Genomic DNA, 24,407 nt, shown 5'->3' with positions numbered 1-24,407 from the left:
GTATGTATGAACTCACCAATAAGCTTATCTAACACCAAAAGACATCGGGAAGTGTGATCACATACTTTTTGGTCATGGCCAATCTTACTGTATCTTTATGAGGAACTGCACCAGAAGGCTCAGCAAAAAGGAATTTAGTAAAGTTTCAATCTCAACTCCAAATAAATGAGAGAATGAGATTAGGAACCTCCTTGAGCAGGTGAAAGTAACCTCTATTGGGACATATCAGTTAAGAGAATGTAGCGTGAAACTGCAAAATAAAGTAGAATTGTGGCAAAAGTCTTACCAAGGAAAATTATAATGAAAGTAACCATGTGAAAGAGAAATGTAAATGGTTAATGCAATAATTAGGAAGTTTTGAGCAAGGAAAAATGTTTTCTAGCAAAAGTTGCCGAGTAATCAGCAGTGGAAAATTTTGAAAAATAAATAAAAAATGTAACAGTTCATGTAATGACAGGAACTCATTAGTAAATACATAGCAGAGTTCCATAAGATCATGGTGTCCATGCAATAAGGGTAATGCTTATTTAGTCCTGCATTAAAAATATGAAATAATTATTCATAGACCCAGATATGATTCCCAGTCTGATGGTTATGACCCAGACAAGGGGGGGAGTCAGGCAAAGAGTCCATGTCCTACCCCAGCCACATTCCTAATATAGGAGGGCAGAAATTGGGCAGCCATGCATAAATAGGTATGAGTCATATCAGGTCACTGCAAAAAGACTAGCACCCCTAAAAATATACCATGCACCTCCAGAATTTAAAAGTTTTAAAAAGAGTACTGTCCTGATTTTTGTTAATAAAAGATCCTTAGATATTATTGATTACCCTGAGGCCTATGAAAACAACTTTCTGTGTTGTGCCTGCAGGATGTCATTTAAAATTAGGCCCACACAAAAACCTTACTGCTGCTAGAGCTGTTATCTACAATTTAAAATGTAGACAGCACCAAGGCCCCATAAAATTTTTTTTTTGCTGTACTCAAAAGTGCCTAACACCCTTCAATGAAGGAGCTGAGTACAACCATCTGGAATTTAAATCCCTGTGCTTTGAGGCATTGTCCATGCATATAAAAATAAAAAGTTTGGCAAAGGAACAAGATATGCCACCTAGGCCCCAAGGGCACACCGGATACCTTAAGGAGGACACCGGACATCCCATTAACAAGGGGGGGGGGGGGACACCCACAATTAAATAGGGATTTGCCCCATCTTAGGGTTCCCCAATATCCTCGGGAAGTTAGAGTGACATTAAGGCCCAGACCTCACTCCAAAACCGAATAAATGGTTCTGATGGGGATCTGTTCCATCTGTCTGATCCCGAGAGACAAAGGCACCGCAGGAGGCGGAGCCAATAATTCAATTTTGTAAAAGTTTTCAACAGAATAGATGCCAAATTGATCAGCTGATCACTTGGTTCACTCAGGGCACTGTAGCCCAGAACTAAAATAATCCATCTTTAGGAACAAATCCTGTGGCCAGCCAAAGGCCACAAAATCCTTAAATGCCCAAATGGCAGGAATCAGAAGGGATACACTGAATAGAGGCATAGGATGCAGAGGTTCTAACACCCTTTTATCCCAGGTCACAGCATTGAGGATCCTGAAATCCCTGTCAGGGGGGGATCTTGGTTGTGAGATACTAACTACCCTCCTATTTTTCAGTGGTCACTTCATCCCTCTGACTCAAACAGGTCGCTCAAAGCGGACACATTTTGAAAAATCGCCAATGACGGTGATACCAAGGAGGATCAAACCCTAATGATGTAATGCAGTCAAGAGTTTAAAGGTTGTATATGGTAACCAAGAAGGAATCCTCAATGCCAGGTAGTTTGTTGCCTACAATAAATTGCATTGATGCCCCAAAGGGGGAGATATTATATTTTTTCCCTAAGTAGTAGGTAAAATTTAAACAAAATATTGTATTATTGTATTATTGTCCAATGCCTGGTATCCATAGTGATAAATACATCACCATGTTAATAAGCCCCAGAAGTCAGTCGCCCTAGGAAAGGTCGCATATATAGTCTCACCTTCCCTGGTGTCATATAAAAGACTGATCACACGGTGGACTAAAGGAAAACTCTGAGAAAGCTTAGGATACCAACATCGCATTGAAATGTCAATTGATAAGAATGTATATTCATACTATATGTTTCATCCAATAGGAAGAGATTAACCTTCCATGCCAGGTCGTTGATTGGTACAGACGATGATGTTTGCCAAAGACACAGCGATCGGATGGGTCATCTCTCCCTAGAGCCCAGCTCAGGACGGAACCCCTCATTGAATCAGGTCCCTCTTCAGGAATCAAGCTGCGAGACGCCACAGATTCTTGTTGACGGAGAGGAAGATTTGTTTCAACAGATCTTTGTGCATTTGATCCGAGGAAATCCCTTAAGAGGAATCGCACTACCTCCTGTTTTCAGTTGAAGGAGATGTGAGAATGGTGCATTGCATATGTGAGCAAACCTCAGTCTAGGTGTATGACACTCTAGGCCATGCTGAAACCATTTATTATCCAACCAACATCTAAGGTTGAACGTCCAAAAAGATTCCTCGGATTCCTAATTGCTAGTTGTTTAATTGTTTAATTGTTTTTACTACACTTGGGATGGTAGTGGCTACCACCACTTCGGCCGTCAATTCTGCCTCTATAAAGACTTTGCAAGCTGAAATAGGAAATTTGAGAGATAATATTGAGTATCTATACCAGGAAATTGAAATTCAAAAGACTAATATGGAAAAATTAATGGATGTGGTTAACAATATTATAGTTACCACAAACTTACACTCAGAGCTGATATCACATTCTACTGAACTACATAAAAGTCATGAACGCTTTAAATATGAACTTTTATTTTTGAAAGATCCTATACTGTTCCATACCTTAATGTTTTTAGATGAGGTTCAAAATGGAATGAATGACTTACTCCATGGTCGCGTTCCCTTATATTTTGTTTCTCGAGATATTATAAGGACAATGTTATTGGAACTAGGTGATGAGGCCATGGAGGAATTTCATGTAAACCTATCCTTTGAAATGGGAAGCGCCTTACCATTGTACATTGATCCAGAAAGAATGGAAATTTGTTTCTTATTGTCCATACCATATATAGATAATAGAAACGTCTTTCAGATGAAATATATTCATAATGTAGGAACTTACCAAAATGGTCTTTACGTTAAGATACAAACTCCGGAAATAATTACATACCAGTTATCGGATCCTGGTGTATTTTCCATACCAATATTAAGTGAATGTATAAAGTTTAAAGACAACAATTTCCAATGTGAAGGAAAACCTTTTGTGTATGATGCATCACAGGCATTATGTGGATGGGACTATTTAAAATATGGATCAGAAAAATGTAGGGTGACTATCAGTAAAACGTATGATAATTCAAGTGTTCAAGCTACCCTAGTAGGAAACAAATGGTTAGTGACTAGTGAGCACTACTGAAAAGGAAGCGAATGTTTATTATAAGGAATTAATTCAAAATAAGAAAATAGTGTTACCCTCTCCAGTGATCATTGTCCAAGTTTTTAAAGACACTAAAGTGGTCATTGGAGATACTACACTTTATCCAGTAGGAAATGATGTATGGGAAAGCAAAATTGTGATTGTGGATGCATTTCAAGGACAAGAGATTCCCATGAATCCTGATCTGAAATTCTTATTGGAAAATAAACCTAATCATACTATAGAACTGTTGGTAAAGAAAGATAACTTAACCATAAATACTATGAAATATTCATTACGTGATCAGCGAATGTTAGCCACAAACATCGGAATAAGTATATATGATATGGGTATCTATATATTGACTATAGGTTGTCTCATATGGTTAATAGTGTTGTCTAAAAAAATCCGTAATTTAAGAAAGTCAAACAAAGATAAAAAAAAAGAGAGACACAGGCACAAATTTAAAAGTAATGAACAATTCCCAATATGAACTGTTCTCTTACAAAAAGAGAACAAGACATTTTTTTTTTTTTCTTTTCTCCCCTACTCCTTAAAAAGCTTTATTTCCAGATAGGCCTAAGTTGCTCACTTGTCTACTGGGAAGAAAGGGGGGGGATATGTCGGGACTATTGGGTGTAATTAACTAATAGAATAAAAATGATTTTAAAAGCCATGTATATGCCATATTATGCATATAAGATTCTGAACAAGACAGGATCCATTTTGTTAGGAGTTCATGGGAAGTTCATGTTCTTTTACAAGATGCCTTTACATAGTCTTAAGTTCTACAGAAAATCCTTGTAAGTCTGCAGTCATAAATAAGACCCCTTTACACATCTCATCAGATAAGAATCAATTGGCGAGACATCGTACTAGTCACTCATGGCTAGTCTGGCTTGTTATCTTATCTGTATATAACAATGGACAATACCCCAGTATATTCTAGCAGACATTTAAAGATGAACCATATAAGTTTTTATAGAAAACATCATCATATGTAAGATGTATATTAACGATAGTACATTGTATTCTTATTAATATAGAAGTGTGAACTTGATACTTATATAATATTAGATATATAATATATATATATATACATAAGTATACTTTTCTATGATGTGTAAGGACTTGTGCGTCTTAAAAACATATTACTTCATTTCAAGGCATGTGGTAGGAGTGTTTATATAAGAATTACCTTGGACTGATCAAGGTGTTGTAAATCCTACAGGCCAGACATCTTAATTGACAGTGTAAGACACAGACAAGTGATTTAGTGGGCTCTCACTAGTCAACAGGTCATCAAGGTCACTTTTAATAGTAGGCCATTGTATGTTATGACGTATGTTAAAACAAAATTTAATAAGTAATGCAACACTGCCCCTAGTGGATGTTTAATATTAACTTCCAATAATTGATTATAGTAATTAGATGCTTTTAGTGACGTGGAGATTATATGGTAATGAGATCCCCGCCCATACTCCAGGGGGGGTTTAAAAATCCTAGTCTGCTAAGAGAGGGAGAGAGCTGAGGACTGAAAAGATCGTGAGGGAGTTCTGAAACTCAGGGGAGACCATTGATCCTATAACCAAGACAACGTGACTACTCAGACAATAGAATTTGGCTGGTAAAGTATGTTCCTATTCTTCATATAGATATTTGATCTGCCTTATTTAGATGCACCTAACTGACCCATCACCTAACCTGTTAGCATCAAGATTTGAAGTTAAATCATTCTAACTGCAGTATGATTGGTTTAATTCTTTTATCTTGGGATTTAAGCTGATTCTGGCTTTTAGTAAAAGGGTTCAGTTGTGATGTATTCTTTATGGTAGGTTAAGAAAATAGAAACATATCTTATCAATACAATCTGGACTTTTTAAGGCATGGTCCAACAATGTTGATCCATGCAACTGTATTTAAAACATAGAAATTGAATATCTGTTGGATGAGAGAAGTCACATGTCAAACCTGTCATATTGGTTGCCATCTTTTATGTAGACTGTCACTCATATTTAAAAGTCTTTGGTTATGATCATTTTATTATTCTGAGATAATATTCTTTGATTTTATTCTCATATTACCTTTGTGATATATATTATTGCATTTTATTGAAACTGTGTGTTTATCACCAATTATATTTTTGACATTTATTTTGCACTGAAGTATTTAATAAATATATATATTTTTGCACAGAATTGTATCCTCTATCTTCAGTTTAGTGTCACTTAAAACGATCTTGCATTTTTATGATTTATAGAAATAAGTTGAGATTCTCCTAACTTACAGATCTTTGCTTATTTGTATAAATAGACACTGTTATATCAGAGCAGTATAAACATTCTGACAACCCAAAGCTATTTGCTGAGAGGCATATTGAGTCCATGGAGTATTTTATATTTTGCCCTAAGTTTCGGGAAGGTGACAATTTTTTTTTTTTTTAACACAAAGTTGTCAATAAATGATCTATTGCTCACGCATGTCATGGGTATATGTGAAATGACACCCCAAAATACATTCTGCTGCTTCTCCTGAGTACAGGGAAACCACATGTATGAGACTTTTTGGGAGCCTAGCTGTGTACGGGACCCCGAAAGCCAATCACCACCTTCAGGGCGTAAATTGTTGATTTCACTCCTCACTACCTGTCACAGTTTTGAAGGCCATGAAATGCCAAGATAGTACAAAACCCCCCCAAATGACCACTTTTCGAAAAGTAGACACCCCGGGGTATTTGCTAAGATGCATGGTGAGTATTTTGCAGCTCTCAAGAAAAAAAAGGAAAATGCATTTTTTCCTCTTTTTTTCAATTTTCAAAACTTTGTGACAAAAAGTGAGATGTTTTTGTTTGGAGGAAAAGAGATTTAACCTTCACATACAAAAAGGCTCCTTCAGGAGCTTGTTCTACTCAGCTCAGTAGATTGTTTTATAAAGAGCTAAATTGATTCCTAAATACATAAAATATAACTGGATACTAAAATTTCTAGGTGATAACACCAGGGGTAGTTGATCCACAGAATATCTGACTGCCTACTTGGGGATTAGGAAGGATTTCTGCTATAGAACAAGTTGATTAGCTATGGTTAGTGTATAGTGTATGTGGAGGTTTTCTGTTTGTTTTTTCTATTGGACTTGTGGCTTTTTTTAACCTGACCAGCTATTTAAAGTGAAACATCACTCTCTTAATCAATATTGACTATTTTTAAAACTATTTTAATACTTATGCTGCTAGCATTAGTAAATAGATAGGAAACAATATTGTATTTGCTTGTTTTAACCACTTCCCGCCCGCCCTATAGCAGATTGACGGCGGGAATGTGGTTGTATTATCCTCACCGGACGTCATATGATGGCGGCAGGATAATACAGCGCAGAGCGGCGATCAGTGATGCGAGGTGTCAGCCTGACACCCTGCATCTCCGATCTCGGTAAAGAGCCTACTGACATAGGCTCTTTACCATGTGACCAGCCGTGTCCAATCACGGCTGGTCACATAGTAAACAGGAAGAGCCGTTGATCTGCTTTCCTTAGTTCGTGCCTGACAGGCACGAGTAAAGGAGCGCCGATCGGCGGCTCCCCTGACAGGGCGGGGGTCGGCACTGGTAATCAGATCATTGATTACCAGTGCAGACCCTCGGAGGGGGTGCCACTAGAACCACCAAGGATGCCCACCCATGACCCCAGGGATGTCCACCATGACCCCAGGGATGCCCACTATGGCCACCAGGGATGGCAATCAGGGCTCAGGGAGCCCCCCATTGCCCTCCCCATCAGTGCTGCCCGCCAGTGCCCTCCCTATCAGTGCTGCCCACCAGTACCCATCATTGCCATCTATCAGTGTCGCCCACCAGTGCCCATTATTGCCCACCAGTGCCGCCTATCAGTGCCTATTAGTGCCCATCAGTGCCGCCCGTCAGTGCCTATAAGTGCTGCCTATCAGTGCCCATCAGTGCCGCCTATCGGTGCCCATTAATGCCCATCAGTCCTGCCTATCAGTGACCATCAGTGCCGCCTATCAGTGCCCATCAATGCCGCCTATCAGTGCCCAGCAGTGCCGCCTATCAGTGCCCACCAATGCTGCATATCAGTGCTACCTATCAGTGCCACATATCAGTGCCGCCTATCAGTGCTGCCTATCAGTGCCACCCCATCAGTGCCTCCTCATCAGTGCCTGTCAGTGCAGTCTCATCAGTGCAGGAAAAAACGTATTTATTTACAAAATTGTATAACATAAAAAAACTTTTTTTTTTTTCAAACTTTTCGGTCTTTTTTTATTTGTTTAGCAAAAAGGAAAAAACCTAGAGGTGATCAAATACCACCAAAAGAAAGCTCTATTTGTGGGGAGAAAATGACATAAATTTTGTTTAGGTACAGTGATGCATGACCGCGCAATTGTCATTCAAAATGCAACAGCGCTAAAAGGGGAAAATTGGCCTCGGCAGGAAGGGGGTGCAAGTGCCCGGTATTGAAGTGGTTAAACCTTGTTTTTTTCTGATTTCTTCAGTTATTTCCTTCTTTACATGCCTAGGCAAATGATGTCATGCATCCCAGGAGTCTTCAGGAGGGGAGGAGAGGTTTTTTCAGCTAAGCACACTGCATGCCCGAGCTATTGGCAGATAGATTTCAGGAAGTAAATGCTACATGAATAATTTGCCCTTACTCAGGATGGCCAGGGCCAGAAATGCTAGGGAGTTTATCTCAAAGTGATTTCTCAGCAAAATAAAGCATGGAGAGAGAAGGGAGTTTGCTTTGAATATTAAAAATGAATTAATTAGCGTTTTTGGTTTGTGGTGCTCAGATGCATTGTAGTTCCGCTTTAAATATGAGTAGGTAAAGGTTAAAACCCCTTTTAGTTTATTTTTTGTTGCTCGTTTCCCATTGGGACTCCCTGTCATAGAGATAGAACAGGAAGTAGAAAAAACTACCTACAAAGTGAGAGGAATTGTCCCCAGAACAAATGTTCCCGTTTGGGAGATTTTACCGATATTCCTGTTCCAGGGACATCAGTATCATTTTGGTTTTCTCGTCATTTTCTATTTTAGAAAATGGTCCAATAGAGAGGTTGAATCTCCCCAGTGGGGTCATAGAAAGCAATAATAACCCAACAGGTTCTAATCCTTGCCCTCAAACTTTAAAAAAATGGCTTTACAAACATTTTAAGTTAGCCATTAAAGAGTATACCTTCAAACATAACTTCATTCAGCACATTTATCCTTTAACAAAAATGCAAGTAAAATCACTCACTGAAAGCCTCCATTCATTCTGAAGGACAGGCCATCCATATTTGGTACTGGTGATAGATAGCCTCTCCATAGGAATAATAGGGATGTTATGCAAGTGAAGAAGCTGCACAATGACTTTACAGCAGTGACTGGGCCGCTCTCATTGGGGTCACACAGTGAAGATCTGTTTGGAGATAACTATACTATATCCACACCGATATTTACTGCTGGAAACATTCACATTCAAACCCAGTGGCATACTTCTCCTTTGCTATTTGTCCACAGCTGATTTTTGTTCACAAATGGCTATATATATATATATATATATATATATAAATAAAAAAGAACCGCGCTAAAGACAATAAAGATGCTAAATAAAGTTATACAAGCAGCAACAATTCTGTGTGATATATTCACAGTCCAAAAAAATATATAATAAGTTGCACTATTCAATGCCCAAAAGTGCAGCACGAATCAAACAATATGTGTAAGTTACATTTATTCCAACATTATTTACACATTTTGATTCGTGCTGCACATTTGGGCATTGAATAGCGCAACTGTAAGTTATTATACCAATGACTTTATGTCAGTGGCATACTCAAATTATTTGTCACTTTGGGTTGATCTTTTTTCAGTGGTCAAGAGAAAGTATTGTATGGCACAGCATGCAGGGTGCAGCAGTTAGGACTTTGGGGGAGATTTACTAAAACTGGTGCATTTAGAATCTGGTGCAGCTGTGCAGAGTAGCCAATCCTCTTCTAAATTCAGCTTGCTCAGTTAAACTTTGGCAATAAAACATGTTAGGTGATAGGTTTCTATTCTATTTAGAGTTGCACCAGAATTTGCACTCCCCAGTCTTAGTAAATAACCCCCTTTGTAGCATAACTTAAATGTTACATACTCAAGACTGCTATACTCTGCATGCAGGGCTATAGGTTACTTATTTCTTATGTTACATATTAACCACTTTAGCCCCGCTCACATGGAGGCTACTGCGGCAAAGTGCCGCGATCCCGTCCAGCGACGTAGACCTACGTCGCTGGACTCCGCCCCTTGTGGGCGGCGCTCGCGCGCCGCCGGAGGCTCGCTCCCGCTGTGTTCATTCACAGCGGGAGTCGGGCCAGGGGAGGAGCAGCGGCGATTGCCGCTGCTCTGCCCCGATGGTCGGGGATCGAGTCTGGAGATCCGCCCGCTGTGTGTAAACACAGCGGGCGGATCTCCATAGTGACAGGGACTGACAGATCGGAGTGTTCAGCATAGCTGGACATCCGATCTGTCCTTCTGTCACACAGTCACCTCCCCCCACACACGTCAGTAAGCACCAGGCATACATTAACCCCTCCCTCTCCAATAAAATTAACCCCTTCCCTGCCAGTGTCATTTTTACAGTAACAGTGCATATATATAGCACTGATTACTGTAGAAATGTCACTGGTACCCCCAAAAGTGTCAAAAATGACAGTCAAGGGTCCGATCTGTCCGCCGCAATGTCGCAGTCCCGCAAAAAAAATCGCAGATCACCGCCATTACGCGTTAAAAAAAAAACACCAAAAATGACAGAAATCTTTAGTAAACGCAATAACTTTTGCGCAAACCAATCAAAATACGCTTATTGCGATTTTTTTTTACTAAACATAGGTAGCATAAAACAAATTGGCCAAAAATTTAAAAAAAAATTAGATTTTTACATTTTTTTGGGGGGGAATTTCATATAAAAAAATGTGAAAAATATTGTTATTTTTTCAAAATAAACGCTCTTTTTTTGTTTATAGCGCAAAAAGTAAAAATCACACAGGTGATCAAATACCACCAAAAGAAAGCTCTGTTTGTGGGAAAAAAAGGACGTAAATTTTGTTTGGGTACGGCGTCGCACGACCGCGCAATTGTCAGTTAAAGTCGCACAGCGCCGAATCGCAAAAAGTGGCCTGGACGGAAGACAGCAAAATCCTCCGGTGGTAAAGTGGTTAATGGCTGCTGGACTGTACTCCTAAATGCTGCACTCTAAATGATGGGCTGTACGTTACACAGTCCTGAGCTATGCACTCTGTGTGCTGGGCTGTATGTGAAATTGCATGGGAGAGTAGGCAGTGTATACTCCTTCTTTAATAAAAACACCATATTTCAACATAAATATTAAATAAAAATGCAGACACCAAAATTGTGGAAAAATCTGGCCGCGGCCGTTTATTACTGGTTTAAAACTTATTCAATACTCAATAAATATCAATAAATATCAACTTAAAAAACCAGCCCAGCCACTACGGCTCAGGCTTTATCAATAAATAAAATTCAATAAAGTTTATTAAAACATCCAGTAATAAAACACTTGTCCCCCTTTGTAAAACAAAGGTGACCCACCATGTAACAAAAGCCACGACAGGGGAGGGGGGGTTGGGTAACCTCTTCTGCTGCTGCTCCTCAGGTGAATGAGCCCCTCACAGCTGAGCTCACCTATTTATACCCTAACTTTCCGCCTAGATTCTCCTCAGAGAGCTCCCCGCCACTGCAGGTGCATCCAATCACCTGCAGCTACAAGTCACTCTTACCTCAGGTAGCTCATCCCGCCTTTTCTTCCCTGAGGAAAAAACCCGGGAAGACCTAATGACCTGAAACTGACCTTACTTAACCCTAACTCTCCCTGCCACTTCTCCCATGTGGAAAAGGGGGCATATAAAATGCTTACCCTTTACCATTCATTCTTTACATGGGGATACATTTATCCTGACCACTCTGTATGGTGGGAGTGCAGCTGTCAGGAGTGTGCAAAGTACATCACAGCATAAAAAGTTTGGCAGTCAGGAGTATGTAATGAACATCACAGGTGATTGAATAAACCAGGTCCTCCGCACCCCACAACAAAACTCCTCAACTGCTGTGCCTGTCTGTGTCATGGAAGAAGTGGCCTGAGAAGAAGGTCACAACCCTGAGCCTGAGCTGCACTGAGGATGGAGTGTCTGGTATGGACTCCTGCTGGCCACCTCCTATGACAAAATCATGTACCTGTTTCTGACTGGTACGTAAATCTGTTGCAGGCACTAACATTTGCAGCATGGAGGTACAACAGAATTCTAAATAGTGTCTAAAGCACTTTGTGAAATCCAGAGAGTGGGTGGCAGGATTTGGAATTGAAATTATGGGACCATGCGTGGGCACTTTCTAAATGGCGGTACCCCCCTAGGTACACCACTGCTTTACGTTATTTTGCTTCATCCTTCTTATAACATGTCATAGTATGCTTATGTTCCAGGATTAAAAATTAGCTGCTTTATTTTGTCAAGTGCATTACTCTGTTAATATTACCATTAAAAGCCATTACATTCCAGAATTAACAATTATCTGCTTCATTTTGTCAAATGCATTAAACTATTAATATTCTAATTAAAAGCCAGAGGCTTTTTCAGAGGCGCTAAAGCATCAGATGTATAGTGAATCTCTGCAGGTAATTGGCAATTCCTAAAACAGTTTAGAAGCTGTGATTGGTTTTCACGAGGTTGTTGCAGTCTGGTTTTAAGTGTTGAAATAATAAAACTTGGCCTGTAAACAGGTGGATGTTAAAAGCTTTATGTTTTTATAAAAGGTTATACTGCATTGCAGTGGATGTGCTGTATGTGGCTAGATTTTTGTTATGTTATTGCACTGTGTAGCTGTGTTTGCCCTGCTGAGATGGTACTCCTTGGAAAGTAAGGATTAACTCTGTTAGCCAGGCTTCTTGGGGAAGCATTGACCTCTGCAGGGACAAACACATAAATTGAGAGGGAATTATCTGTCAGGGGCACCGTAGTTGGATGTGAACTACTTACCACCACCTTTGGGATCCCATCCAGGATTGCACTTAACCACCACCTTTGGGAGCCCATCCAGGATTCCAGGGATATGGACCCATGCATGGACCAAAATTGTTAGGTCACTTTTACAGAAAATCTGTAAAGGTGACTTAAAAGGGTTGTAAAGTCAAAAAGGTTTTTTTTATCCTAATGCATTAAGATAAAAAGCCTTTCCATGTGCAGCAGCAACCCCCTGGCCCCCTATTACTTTCCTGAGGTCCCTCTTTGTTCAGTAATGTCAACGAGTGTTTCAGTCATCCGAGATTCTCCCTCCCCAATGGCTGAGACACAGCAGCGGCGCCATTGGCTCCCGTTGCTGTCAAAGTCAGCTATCCAATCAGGGGAGGGAGGGGGCAGAGCCGGGTCGGGCTCCGTGTCTGAATGGACCGCTCGGGTGCCCCCATAGCAAGCTGGTTGCTGTGGGGCACTCATCAGGACGGAGGGACCTGGATCACAGAAGAGCAGGGGCGGATTGACATTTCATGGGGCCCCTGGGCAATAGGATATAATGGGGCCCCTATGTCCCCTCCTACACTCAAGCCACACCCACACAAATCCCCATCTACATATTGCACTGCCCACATTAGATGCGTTTGTGGCAGCCATTCTCCACATATTGCAGCTCAGCTGCACAGAAAGCCCCATCGGCAAACTGCGGAAGCTGTCAGGCCTTCATGTTCAAGAATGGGCCAATGCCTAATTCTTGTCTGCAGACTTAGACTCATGGAGATTCCCTTCGGCATTGCTGGAAAATGTGTGTAAGATCATAACTTGGGACCTAAGGCAAGAGACAGAGCACTGCGGCAAAAATTGGGTGTGTTTTTTGGTGGCTGAAGGTAGTGCCTGCTGGTTACATAGCACAGTATAGAGACAGAAGGGGGAGGGGAGAGAGGGAGGAGCGAGGAGGGGCAGAGAGGAGGAGAGAGGCAGCGGGTCACCAGAGCAGAGATCAGCGCTCTGAAAACTGGTAAAAAGGGGATAATTTTTCCCCTTTAAAAATAAATATTCACAAGAAGCGGCTTGCGCGGTGATTTAGCAGCAGTGTGGACCACTGTCCTCAGCCCCAGGCCCCAGTGCTATCATTCCAGGAGAGGGGGAGCCCAGGGCAAGGAAATTGAGGAGATTTGTGGCCCCGTACACAGAGGCACAGCACGTGATGTCACAGCACGTACTGATGTCACGTGCATGCATGCGCCACCTGCACAAACCCAAAACAGAGAGTGGCAGCTTTGCATCAGGTTTCCCAAACCTTTGAATGCCTGCACTTTATGTGATAATGACTGAGCCCCTCCCCTTCATGACACTGTTGGAAAGGGGCGGAGCATGACTAACCTTAAAATGATGCCCCTCCATGGAAAAAATTCTGCGGACGCCCATGCCAATGGTCCCAGATTTGGGACACAATAGGATCACTTAATACTACATTAATTGAAGTAAATTACAAATGTCTCTTTAATGGTACATGGTTCCATATTGGCTGGTTAGGTCCAAACAAGGTGCTATGGACCTCTGTTTTAGGGGCTGTGGAGCAGTGGGTACCTTAGCTCTTTTATGGTGAGAGTGCCTCATGAGTACGTATTTCTGGACTGCAGTCTATCAATTATTATACACTTCATCAGGCCTTGGCATCCTAAAGAACCCATATAAAGCTCTACTCAGTCTCAACCAATGGGGTGCACTGTTAATCAATTCAGACTCATACCTTTCATTTTTACAATGTGGTGGTCTTGCACTCCAATGGTCGCATAAGTGAAGCAAAAAAATGGCATGATATTTCGGGAATGAAAAACGAGTGGTTGTACTCCATGACAAGGCTAAATGGTTTAGATTGGTTTGGTCACCTTAGATTACTCATTATTGCCCTGTTAACTTTGATGATTTCATGGACAATCCAACATCCACTTATTTTAGGGGGGATGGTTGTTAGTGTGGTGGTGCTCTAATTAGTCTTGATACTTCCATTTCCTTAGCCCTAACTTGCCCTTTCCCTCTACCCCTCCCCTTTCTTTTTCTTCTCTTCTTGATTGAACCTACTTTTCTCTCTTATGCCTGGTAACCTGGATTGTAAGCAGAGGTGTAGAGGAATGATCTATTGTGGTTCTCAAATCATATTTGTCTCTTCCCTAAAACACATTATATATATATATATATATATATATATATATATATATATATATATATATATATTTTTTTTTTGCATGTCGCACCGACTTTTATATGCTTCTGATTCTCTTTGTGTTTACATGTATCAATGTTGAAAATCTTTTTCAATAAAACCTTCTGAACTAGAAAAAAATAAAACATGGCCAAAATACATAAAGGATAAGTTCACCTTTTTCCAAAAAATAATAAATGCACATTTTTTTGCAGGTAAAAAAATGTGCATGTATTATTTTTGTTGCAGGAGCCTGTCAGTGTATCTGCTTGCTTGTACCTTGTATGGGCAGCCAAAAACACTCTGACAGGAAGAATCAATGAACTACCACAGCGCTCATAGCACTGGTAGTTCATTGAGAACTACAAGCCAACTGTTGCTAAGGCTGTTGAGACTTGTCTTTACATTTTGACAGCTAGCAGGGGGAGATGATCCCCCGTTAGCTGTCAGAGCGGGGAATAGGGGGTGGGGCCGGTCCTTTCAAAACATGTAACATGTTACACACTGAATATGGATCATGTAACATGTTATGAAAGGTTGACTTATCCTTTAAATTCACAGTGTGCATTTTCTGCAATTAATTATATATTGGGATATTTAAAAAATGGGCCTAAATTGATATCAGGTCCTTGGAAGTACTGCTAAACAGAATGCATAGAACTTAAAGGTGTAACTTGTACTTTGTTGATAATCTCTGCTGGAATTACACTCTTCTGTGAACATGCAGAGTGCATGGTAATGCAATGTGTAGGTCTGAATGGGCCCCCAGAATTTCTCTTTGCACATAAACACTATACTACATAGCATAGATGTAAACCAGCCACATTGGAAAGAATGGGATTTTTGCATTACATGCATTTTGATGCAGCAAAATACAAGGGTTTTTACTGTTCCAAATCTGACAATTGTGAATAGACCATAATCTGCTTTCCTTGGAAACTCTTGAACAGGTCAAAAACAAAAAAAAAAATAAACTGATAAATTGATAACAACCTTTAAAGTGAATATGTGTGCCACTGTCTACTTGGCTGGTTTTCACCAGGCTCTTTACAGATCCAAGCTTTGTAAAAGAATGTTCCAATTCCAGACGTACTGGGTGCCAGTGTCCGTTGTGCTCCATAGCTTCTTCCACCAGTATCTACATGACAGCAGAACACAAGGGCTGGTGAAAGAAACCACACAGCCCAGAAGTGTACCAAATGCAGAAGATCTTTCAGCAAGCCTAAACCCGCAACAAAGTGAAGACTGGTGCTGCAGGCAGCAGGACAGGTAAGTATCCATTGCTTTCTTTGCAGCCAGTCATCTCATTTTTTTTGACAGATGTACTTTATTGCATTGAAATAAATAAAAAAAAATGTTTATCAATTGTCATTTCATTTTTTATTTTTTTTTAATAATAGCAGATTAGCTTTAAGTGTGTTAAATGTTGAAATGATGGAATCTACCTTTATCATACATTAAATTTGAAAAAAAAAAAAAAAAATATATATATATATATATACATATATAAATGTGAAAAAAAATTCTGTGATATACCTGTATATTAACCACCTATTACTCAACTCTATATACTATAAGAAGCAGCCAGCACCATTATTCATCCAACCACCTTTACAAATTGCAATATATAGTCACAAAAAAATGCAGCGCTCTCCTTCAACAAAGTGCATTCAAATTATTGTGCATAAATAAATATCTGAAAACAGTGTAAAAATCATCTATGTATAATAAATGAATAAAATAATGTGAACATGAATCCATCTTTTCTTTTAAATATATATATATATATATATACACAATCCTTCAATAAATGATACAATGTCTGTGAAAAAAGGGTTGCAGTCCCATACACCAGAAACTCTTCAGTAATTGCTTCTGATCACCACAGCGCCCTTCACCCCACCTATGGGTGTCTTCTCACCTGCTTGAATGGACCTCACTAATTAAAAGGAGGGCTATATGCACTTTGCCGTGGCACTGCTTCAGGCATTATCACACATTAACCTGGCACCCAAAAAACTTTAATATTTTCCACTGGGCAGCTTACTAATGATTTCCTCCAATGCATAGTGCTCTCGATTTACAGCTTTATTTAAAGCTGAAATCGAGGAATACATCTATGCATAGTGATAAAATACATGTAAGGGAGTTGTTTTAATTGCCAAAGGATTTCTTTTGCTGCCCATCCAGATCTGAAATTTATACAGCTCTACCAAGATTCAGGCAGGGGACTGTGGAAAGGATAAAGTGATGACCACTCTTCATCCACGGTCCACTGATCTGACAGTGAAACAGCAGCCACAGACTGATGAGGGTCACCCCCCTCTGCTGTCTCCTGCTAAGATGCTCTATGTCAGCACATCCAAATAAAATGCAGGTTCTTACACTGCTTGCATTAAAATATATAAATATAAAGTAAATATCCAGCCAAAGGTTTGCTAATTAGTATTGGATAGAGTTTGGTGGGATTAGAACAATTGCTGGGTTTTTAGCTGTCTGAGTAATTTCCTCCCATTTACTGTAATGATTCCTGCAGTTTCATCAGACAGGAAATGGGAGAAAATCCCCAAAAGTGACACAGTCAGAAAAAAAAGTAGAAAATGGACAGAACAACAAGGGTTCTACTTAAAATGGAAATTTGCATTGCCATTCATCAAGCAAATCTGCAAAAATGAATGTTCTTTAATCAATTTTCTCTTCTGAGCAAACATTCTTATATTATGGACAATACCTTAATTATGGCCACTAGATGTAGCTGAGGACCAGAAGAAATACATATGACTTTTTAACCTCCCTGGCGGTATGATTATGTCAGGAATTCTGTACCAAAAGCGGTACAATTTATTTCATGGAAATTTGGCGTTATATATTATAGGCCTACAATTCTTAGTAATTACTGACTTAAACCTGCCCAAAACAAGACTCTAGTAGACATCCCAGATGTGATAAATTTGAAACACAAACGCATGAATTATAATCTAATCAATAATATAATTTTATTATATAATATATAATATATATATATTATATAATAAAATTATATTATTGATTAGATTATAATTCATGCATTATAATATATATATATATATATATATATATATATATATATATATGTATATATATATGTTATGTGTGTGTTTGTGTTTTGTGCAACGTTCAACGTTTGAATTTCCCTCCCTAGTTCCACTCCCATGCGGAACTAGGAAGCATCACACCGACGGAGGACGGAGGAGCGGCGGGGATCTCAGATGGCTGGCGATCACAGCAATGGGAGATCATCGCTGGATCGCCAGAAGAAGGTAAGACACCGCTGCGCGCTCTGCACATCTACCCCGAGCGTGACTCGGGGATACCGATAACAGCATGGAAAATCCACCCGAGTCACGCTCGGGGATACCGCTAGGCAGGTTAACAAGAGAAGCAATGTAACAATTCTAGAGAATGTTTAAGGCTCCATTCACACTAGAGCGACTTGTCAGGCGACTTGTCAGCCTGACAAGTCGCGGTCCCTCGCGGTCCATTGACTGCTACAGGACCCGTTCAAATAGGAGCGACACAAGTCGCTCCGACTTAGAAAAAGGGTCCTGTGCTACTTCGGGGCGACCTCGGGGCGACTTGCATAGACATTAATTATATGAAGTCCGCGCAAGTCGGGCCGAAGTCGCGGTGCACGGGACTTCACAAATTGCCCCCGAAGTAGTACAGAGTCGTGCCGCTGCAGTGTGAATGGGCTCTAAGGGCTACATTTATTTGCCAATTTCCTCAAGTGTTGTTTTAAGAATTGTTACATTCTCATTATAAAGTCCTATCTATGTTCTATGTTCCTCAGTCATAATGTTGTATTTTACTACTGCCAATATTAACCACTTGCCGACTGCCTAACGCCGATCTACGTCGGCAGTCAGCCCCTCACAGGCAAAGTGACGTAGGGCTACGTCACTAGCTTGTGAGGGTCTAGGGAGCGAGCGCGCGCCCCCGGAGGCGCGCTCCCGCTCCCGCGTGGTCACGGACCCCCCCGCGCGTGTGACCGGCGGACCGGATGTCCGCCGGTCACTCGGCGATCGGCGGGGGAGAGGGAGAATGTCAGGCAGCTTGTGTAAACAAGCCACCTGTCATTCTCCTTGCTGTTAGGATACTGATCACTCGGATCTAGTATGTAGATCCGTTGATCAGTGTCCATACAGCTCAAGCCCCAGCCAATCACAGTAGAAAGCACGCCCCTAGGGATACACACAGCCCCTCCCTCCCAAATAAAGTTAACCCCTTCACTACCAGTGTATTTTTACAGTAACAGTGCATATATATAGCACTGATTACTGTAGAAATGTCACTGGTAACCCCAAAAGTGTCAAAAATGTCAGTCAAGAGTCCGATCTGTCCGCCCCAATGTCGCAGTACCGCAAAAAAAAATCGCAGATCGCCGCCATTACACGTTAAAAAAAAAAACAACAAAAATGACAGAAATCTTTCCCTTTGTTAGTAAACGCGATAACTTTTGCGCAAACCAATCAAAATACGCTTTTTGCGATTTTTTTTACCAAACATAGGTAGCATAAAACAAATTGGCCGAAAAAGTAAAAAAATTTTGATTTTTAAATATTTTTTTTTGGGGAATTTCATATAAAAAAATGTGAAAAATATTGCTATTTTTGCAAAATTGACGCTCTTTTTTTGTTTATAGCGCGTGATCAAAAAATCGCACAGGTGATCAAATACCACCAAAAGAAAGCTCTGTTTGTGGGAAAAAAAGGACGCCAAATTCGTTTAGGTACAGCGTCGCACGACCGCGCAATTGTCCGTTAAAGTCACGCAGTGCCGAATCGCAAAATACCCCCTGGTCGGAATGGGGGTAAAATCTTCCGGGGCTTAAGTGGTTAAAAGAACATTCCTTTAGAATAAAATATCAAGTGGTTCTCCTGCGCTGCTGAATTCCCCCCCCCCCCCTTTTATTTGATGCAGACAGCCAGTACTGTTATGCGAGTTACACATTGAAAACCTTAAGTGTGGCGCTACCTAGTCCTTTCCCCCCATTCTATATAAATATAAAAAACATATACATCCAATTATATAAACCAATAACTATGCTTTATCCAACCACCAGGTATGAATGTGTGGTTGGCACAATACACTAAAAATAGGTATTGATTTTTATATGTTTATATATTTGGATGTATTTGTTTTTCATATGTATATAGAAGAGCAAAAAGACTAGGTAGCACTGCACTTATTAGGTTATAAAAATTCCTTTAGATTAGAAATTAGCAACATTCAGTTTTGTCCAATTTGTACAGAATGAATGTATATGTAGGTTTTCTGGACAAATGGCTATGCAAATTATTTTCTAATAGATCCCCAAGAGTTAAAGAGGAAGTTAAGTAATGCCCGTGCCGTTCTTTCAGAGCCCTGTGCTGTGAACGCATGCGCAGGAGTGATCACGGCTTCAGCCAATCAGATGGCCGGAGGACGTGAACCCAGAAGTAAGATTGCTGAACATGTTGGCCGTGTCAGCGGTGAGCGGCGGCGCTGGGGGGGGGGGGGGGGTAAGTATTTTTATAATGAGCTAGTATGCAATGCATACAGCTCATTATGCCTTTGTCTTTCAGGTTTTTTTCTTTTTCAATTTTTTTTTCTTAGGTTTACAACTTCTTTAAAGAAACCTAAATGTTTACTGAGATATTATTTGAAAAGACAACATTACTTACACAGCAAAACATGTGAGACCACCAATATTCCTGAAACACTATGGGGCTGATTTACTAAAACTGAATGGTGTAAAATCTGGTACAGCTCTGCATAGAGACCACACAGCTTCAAGGTTTTAGCCCTCATTCATATTAAGTGTAACTTCAACTGAAATCGCACAATTTCAAAAATGTATGTCAGCGTGACTTTAGGTGCGACAGTCTCGCGCACAGATGTCTATGTAAGTTGCACCCAAATCTCCAAAAGTAGTGCAGGAAATACATTTTCAAACCAATGTGGCACTGCGAAGTCGGCGTCGCACTGATTCGAACAGTGCTATTGCCAACAATACGGTGCAACTTGTCATGCGATTTAGACCTGTCATTCTGGTGTGAAAGGGGGCTTATTGTCAAAGCTTAATTGAACAAGCTGAAGTTAGAAGCCAATTGGCTACCATGCACAGCTGTACCAGATTTTGCACCTTCCAGTTTAAGTAAATCAACCTCTATGGTTCCCTTCCTCAGTGACAGGCCAGGTCTGTTACCTTTAGAAAGAGGACAGTCCTGTGTTCTGAGCATACTTCCTTGTATAGTAAGTATTAGGGCTCTTTCACACAGGCGGACCTGTTCAGATCCGCCGTTCCGTTTTTTTGGCGGATCTGAAAGGTCCCCCCATGAATCCCTATGGGGCATCGGATGTCAGCGGAGACATGTCCGCTGACATCCGATCCGTTAAATCTGGACGGATGGAAACCCTATTTTCCATCCGTCCAGCGGATCGTATCGGATGGGATCGGATGCTGCAATGCAAGTGTGTTAATGGATCCTGGAAATAATTGTACAGAGATTGTACTGTTTACCTTTATGTATGTGGCTGTATCTTTACAAATTACCAATTTGGATTCATTTCCAATGTTTATAAACAACATGATGTAAACTAAAAGTCATTTTTTTCAATACAGGACAGAATAATCCTGCATGTGAGATTTTAGGATTATGAAGTACATAATTATCCTGTATTCAGGAAAAAAAAAGCAATGCCTAATTACTCTTTGTATCAAATCCCCTGCTTTGCCTGTGTCAACAAATTGTCAATAATTGGAGATCTTGTTACAATTACACAGCCAGCTAAGATATTATGTAGACAATACAAATGAATCAAAAACATTGCTAGAAAAACCAAAGTGAGAAAAGTGAGATGCAAGGAGAAATGGAAAACAGAAAAAAAAAGGAATTTATATATATGGAAGGTGAATATATTAGATGGAACTGTGAGGGAAGATTGAGAAGGAGAGGTAAAAGAGGAAAGGATATGGAAATGTGTGGGAAGGACAAACGGAAAAAAACTGAGACAGAGAAAGAAAGAAAGAGAGAGAGAAAGAAAGAGAGAGAGAGAAAGAAATAAAGAAAGAGAGAGAGAAAGAGAGAGAGAAAGAGAGAGAGAAAGAGAGAGAGAAAGAGAGAGAGAAAGAGAGAGAGAAAGAGAGAGATAAAGAGAGAAAGAAAGAAAGAAAGAAAGAAAGAAAGAAAGAAAGAAAGAAAGAAAGAAAGAAAGAAAGAAAGAAAGAAAGAAAGAAAGAAAGAAAGAAAGAAAGAAAGAAAGAGAGAAAGAAAGAAAGATGGAGAGAAAGAAAGAAAGAAAGAAAGAAAGAAAGAAAGAAAGAAAGAAAGAAAGAAAGAAAGAAAGAAAGAAAGAAAGAAAGAAAGAAAGAAAGAAAGAGAGAGAGAAAAAGAGAGAGAAAAAGAGAGAGAAAGAGAGAGAGAGAGAGTGTGAGTGTGTGAGAGAGAGAGAGAGAGAGAGAGAGAGAGAGTGAGAGAGAGAGAGACAGACAGACAAAGACAGAAAGAGACAGAGACAAAGACAGAAAGAGACAGAGACAAAGACAGAAAGAGAGACAGAGACAAAGACAGAAAGAGAGACAGAGACAGAGACAGAAAGAGACAGAGACAGAGATGAAAGAAAGAAAGAATACTAAAGTGAGATAGAGGGATAGTAGGATTAAGGTAGAGAAAGAGAGAAAAAATAAAGAACTAGAGGGATATGAGCAACAGAAAAGGGAGAAGGTGGAAAATGAGAAAGGTTGAAGGAAAACAGAGATAGAGAAAGAAAGACGGACAGAAGGGGCAGAATATATGAGGCTGGAATTAAGAAATAGAGCAAGATGGATAGAATGAGATAGAAATAGAGAAAGTGTGAAGACCGTATAAAAGGGGGAGAACAGAGTAGGAGAGAAAAGAAAAGATTGCAGAAAATGAGAGAAAATGGGTAGAATAGAGTGAGAAATAGAGAAAATGAACTAGAGAGCTCTTGAGTCTCAGAAAAGGGAGATGGAGGAAAAAAGAGAGAGAAAGAAGGAAAACCAGACAGAGAAAGAATGATGGAAAAGGGGGGAATAGAGTGAGACAGAAATGGAGAAAGTGGAAAAAAGCCACAGAATAAGGAACATGAGGAACAAGAGATAGAGAAAGAAAGATGGAAAATGGAGGGATAGAAGGGGAAGAACGCAGCAAAGAGAAAGAAGAGGGAGGACGGGGAAGGAGGAAACCAGAGAAGAATAGAGGATCTGAGTGACAGAAAAGGGAGAAGAGCAGCAGACAACTTGAGACAGTAGCACACCTGTTGCTGGGCGTTCAATAGGCAATATTACCTGTATGAAGATCTTCAGAGTAGCTGTAGACACCAGACTAGTGCAGATCAGTGAAGAGGGATCCGGCTCTCCATCTGGGCTAATGTTCTCATACTTGATCCCCATGATAAAAGCCATGGGCAGAGCAAAGACTAGGGAAGAGACCCATATGGCAGCCAGAATCTTCTTAGTCCTCATTTTGGACATGATCCTCTTAGCCCTCATGGGGTGGCAGATGGCCAGGTACCTCTCACAGCTCAGGCTGGCAATATTTAGCACAGTGGCATAGGAACAGATGTCACGCAGGAAATAGTAACCTCTGCACACCGCATCCCCAAACACCCAGGGGTAGTGAAACCAGATGAAGTTGTACAACTCTATGGGGATACTGATCACCAGAATAAGGATGTCAGAAATTGCCAGGCTTACCAGGTGGTAATGCACTGTGCCCTGCAAGCTGTGCAAGCTCTGCTTCTTCAGCACCAGCTGTATGGTCAGCACGTTACCTGTGGTGCCCACCAGGAAGATGAGGATGTACAAGACAGTGATGAAGACCTTAGATAATAAGTTAGTGTTGACTCCCAGTGGGTGAGATGAGTCTCTGGTGGCATTGGGCACCTCTAATCCCCAGGTGAAATTCTGTAGTGCCAGCATCCTTAGCGTCTTCCACATCCACACACATCCACTGTTGGATGAAGCTCTGGCAGGTTGGTCCTCCTCCAACTGTAGACCCCACGTCACTCCATGCGCTCCAGACAGGGTGCTGGTGTGTATAAAGCACTCAATGAATCATGCCACTTATTAATTAAAGCACTTTACCTGCTGACTTCTCCAAGGGCTGCAATGCCTGTGCAATCATACCAGCCAGCTTATAATGACTCCCATATTAACAGCAGCTTCTGATCCAAAGTACAGAGTACATTCATAGTAATACTGAAGGATAAAATATTCTGATCTCCAGCAGGCACATAAATGAAATCCTTCTCCAGGAGCTGTGTGTAGGGTAGGCAGACTAGAACTGATTGCTAGAAAGCTGGGGACCTTTTTAGCCTGTGTGCTTTAATAATCCAGGCTGACAATAAAAGAGGCAATTACTTCTGATGTGGTTCCCCTGGTTAGAAAAACAGATTATACAGAGAACAATAAATAATCAATTGTAAGTGGTGAGTGCTGGGAACATTTAGCAGGTATTTGATACTTGCTGGTCAAGCCCTGATTGTAATTAAATGCTAATCAGTTTGATACATGTCAGAGAATGAGCTTTCAGTAATAACTGTGGAAGGTGACAGGGGAAGGTGTGCTTACAGGTGGTATATGGCAGCTCAGCTGTTTTGGGAAAGGCAAATTAATGGCATCTGGAATGGCACTGCAAATCCCAGCACCTCCTGGCAGTTCCACTGTACAGAGATAGCTGTCCTCCTAGTGCTTGCT

At 40.5% G+C, this 24,407-nt stretch overlaps 1 protein-coding gene across 1 annotated transcript in view; it reads right to left on the bottom strand.

Moving 5' to 3' along the window:
• NTSR2 (neurotensin receptor 2) overlaps nt 1-23,879 on the bottom strand; it is a 117,691-nt gene extending 93,812 nt beyond the window's left edge. The window contains exon 1 of the mRNA XM_082252226.1: nt 22,998-23,879. Coding sequence (XP_082108352.1) covers nt 22,998-23,648 — 651 coding nt within the window. The 5' untranslated portion in view covers nt 23,649-23,879. The remainder of the gene's footprint in view (nt 1-22,997) is intronic.
• Between the last annotated feature and the right edge of the window lie 528 nt (nt 23,880-24,407).

This window comes from Pelophylax lessonae, assembly GCF_965119305.1.
Source record: "Pelophylax lessonae genome assembly, chromosome: 3".
In the NCBI taxonomy this organism is placed as follows: Eukaryota; Metazoa; Chordata; class Amphibia; order Anura; family Ranidae; genus Pelophylax; species Pelophylax lessonae.
Note: the sequence above shows the minus strand (reverse complement) of the source record. Positions and strands in the feature narration are given on the sequence as shown.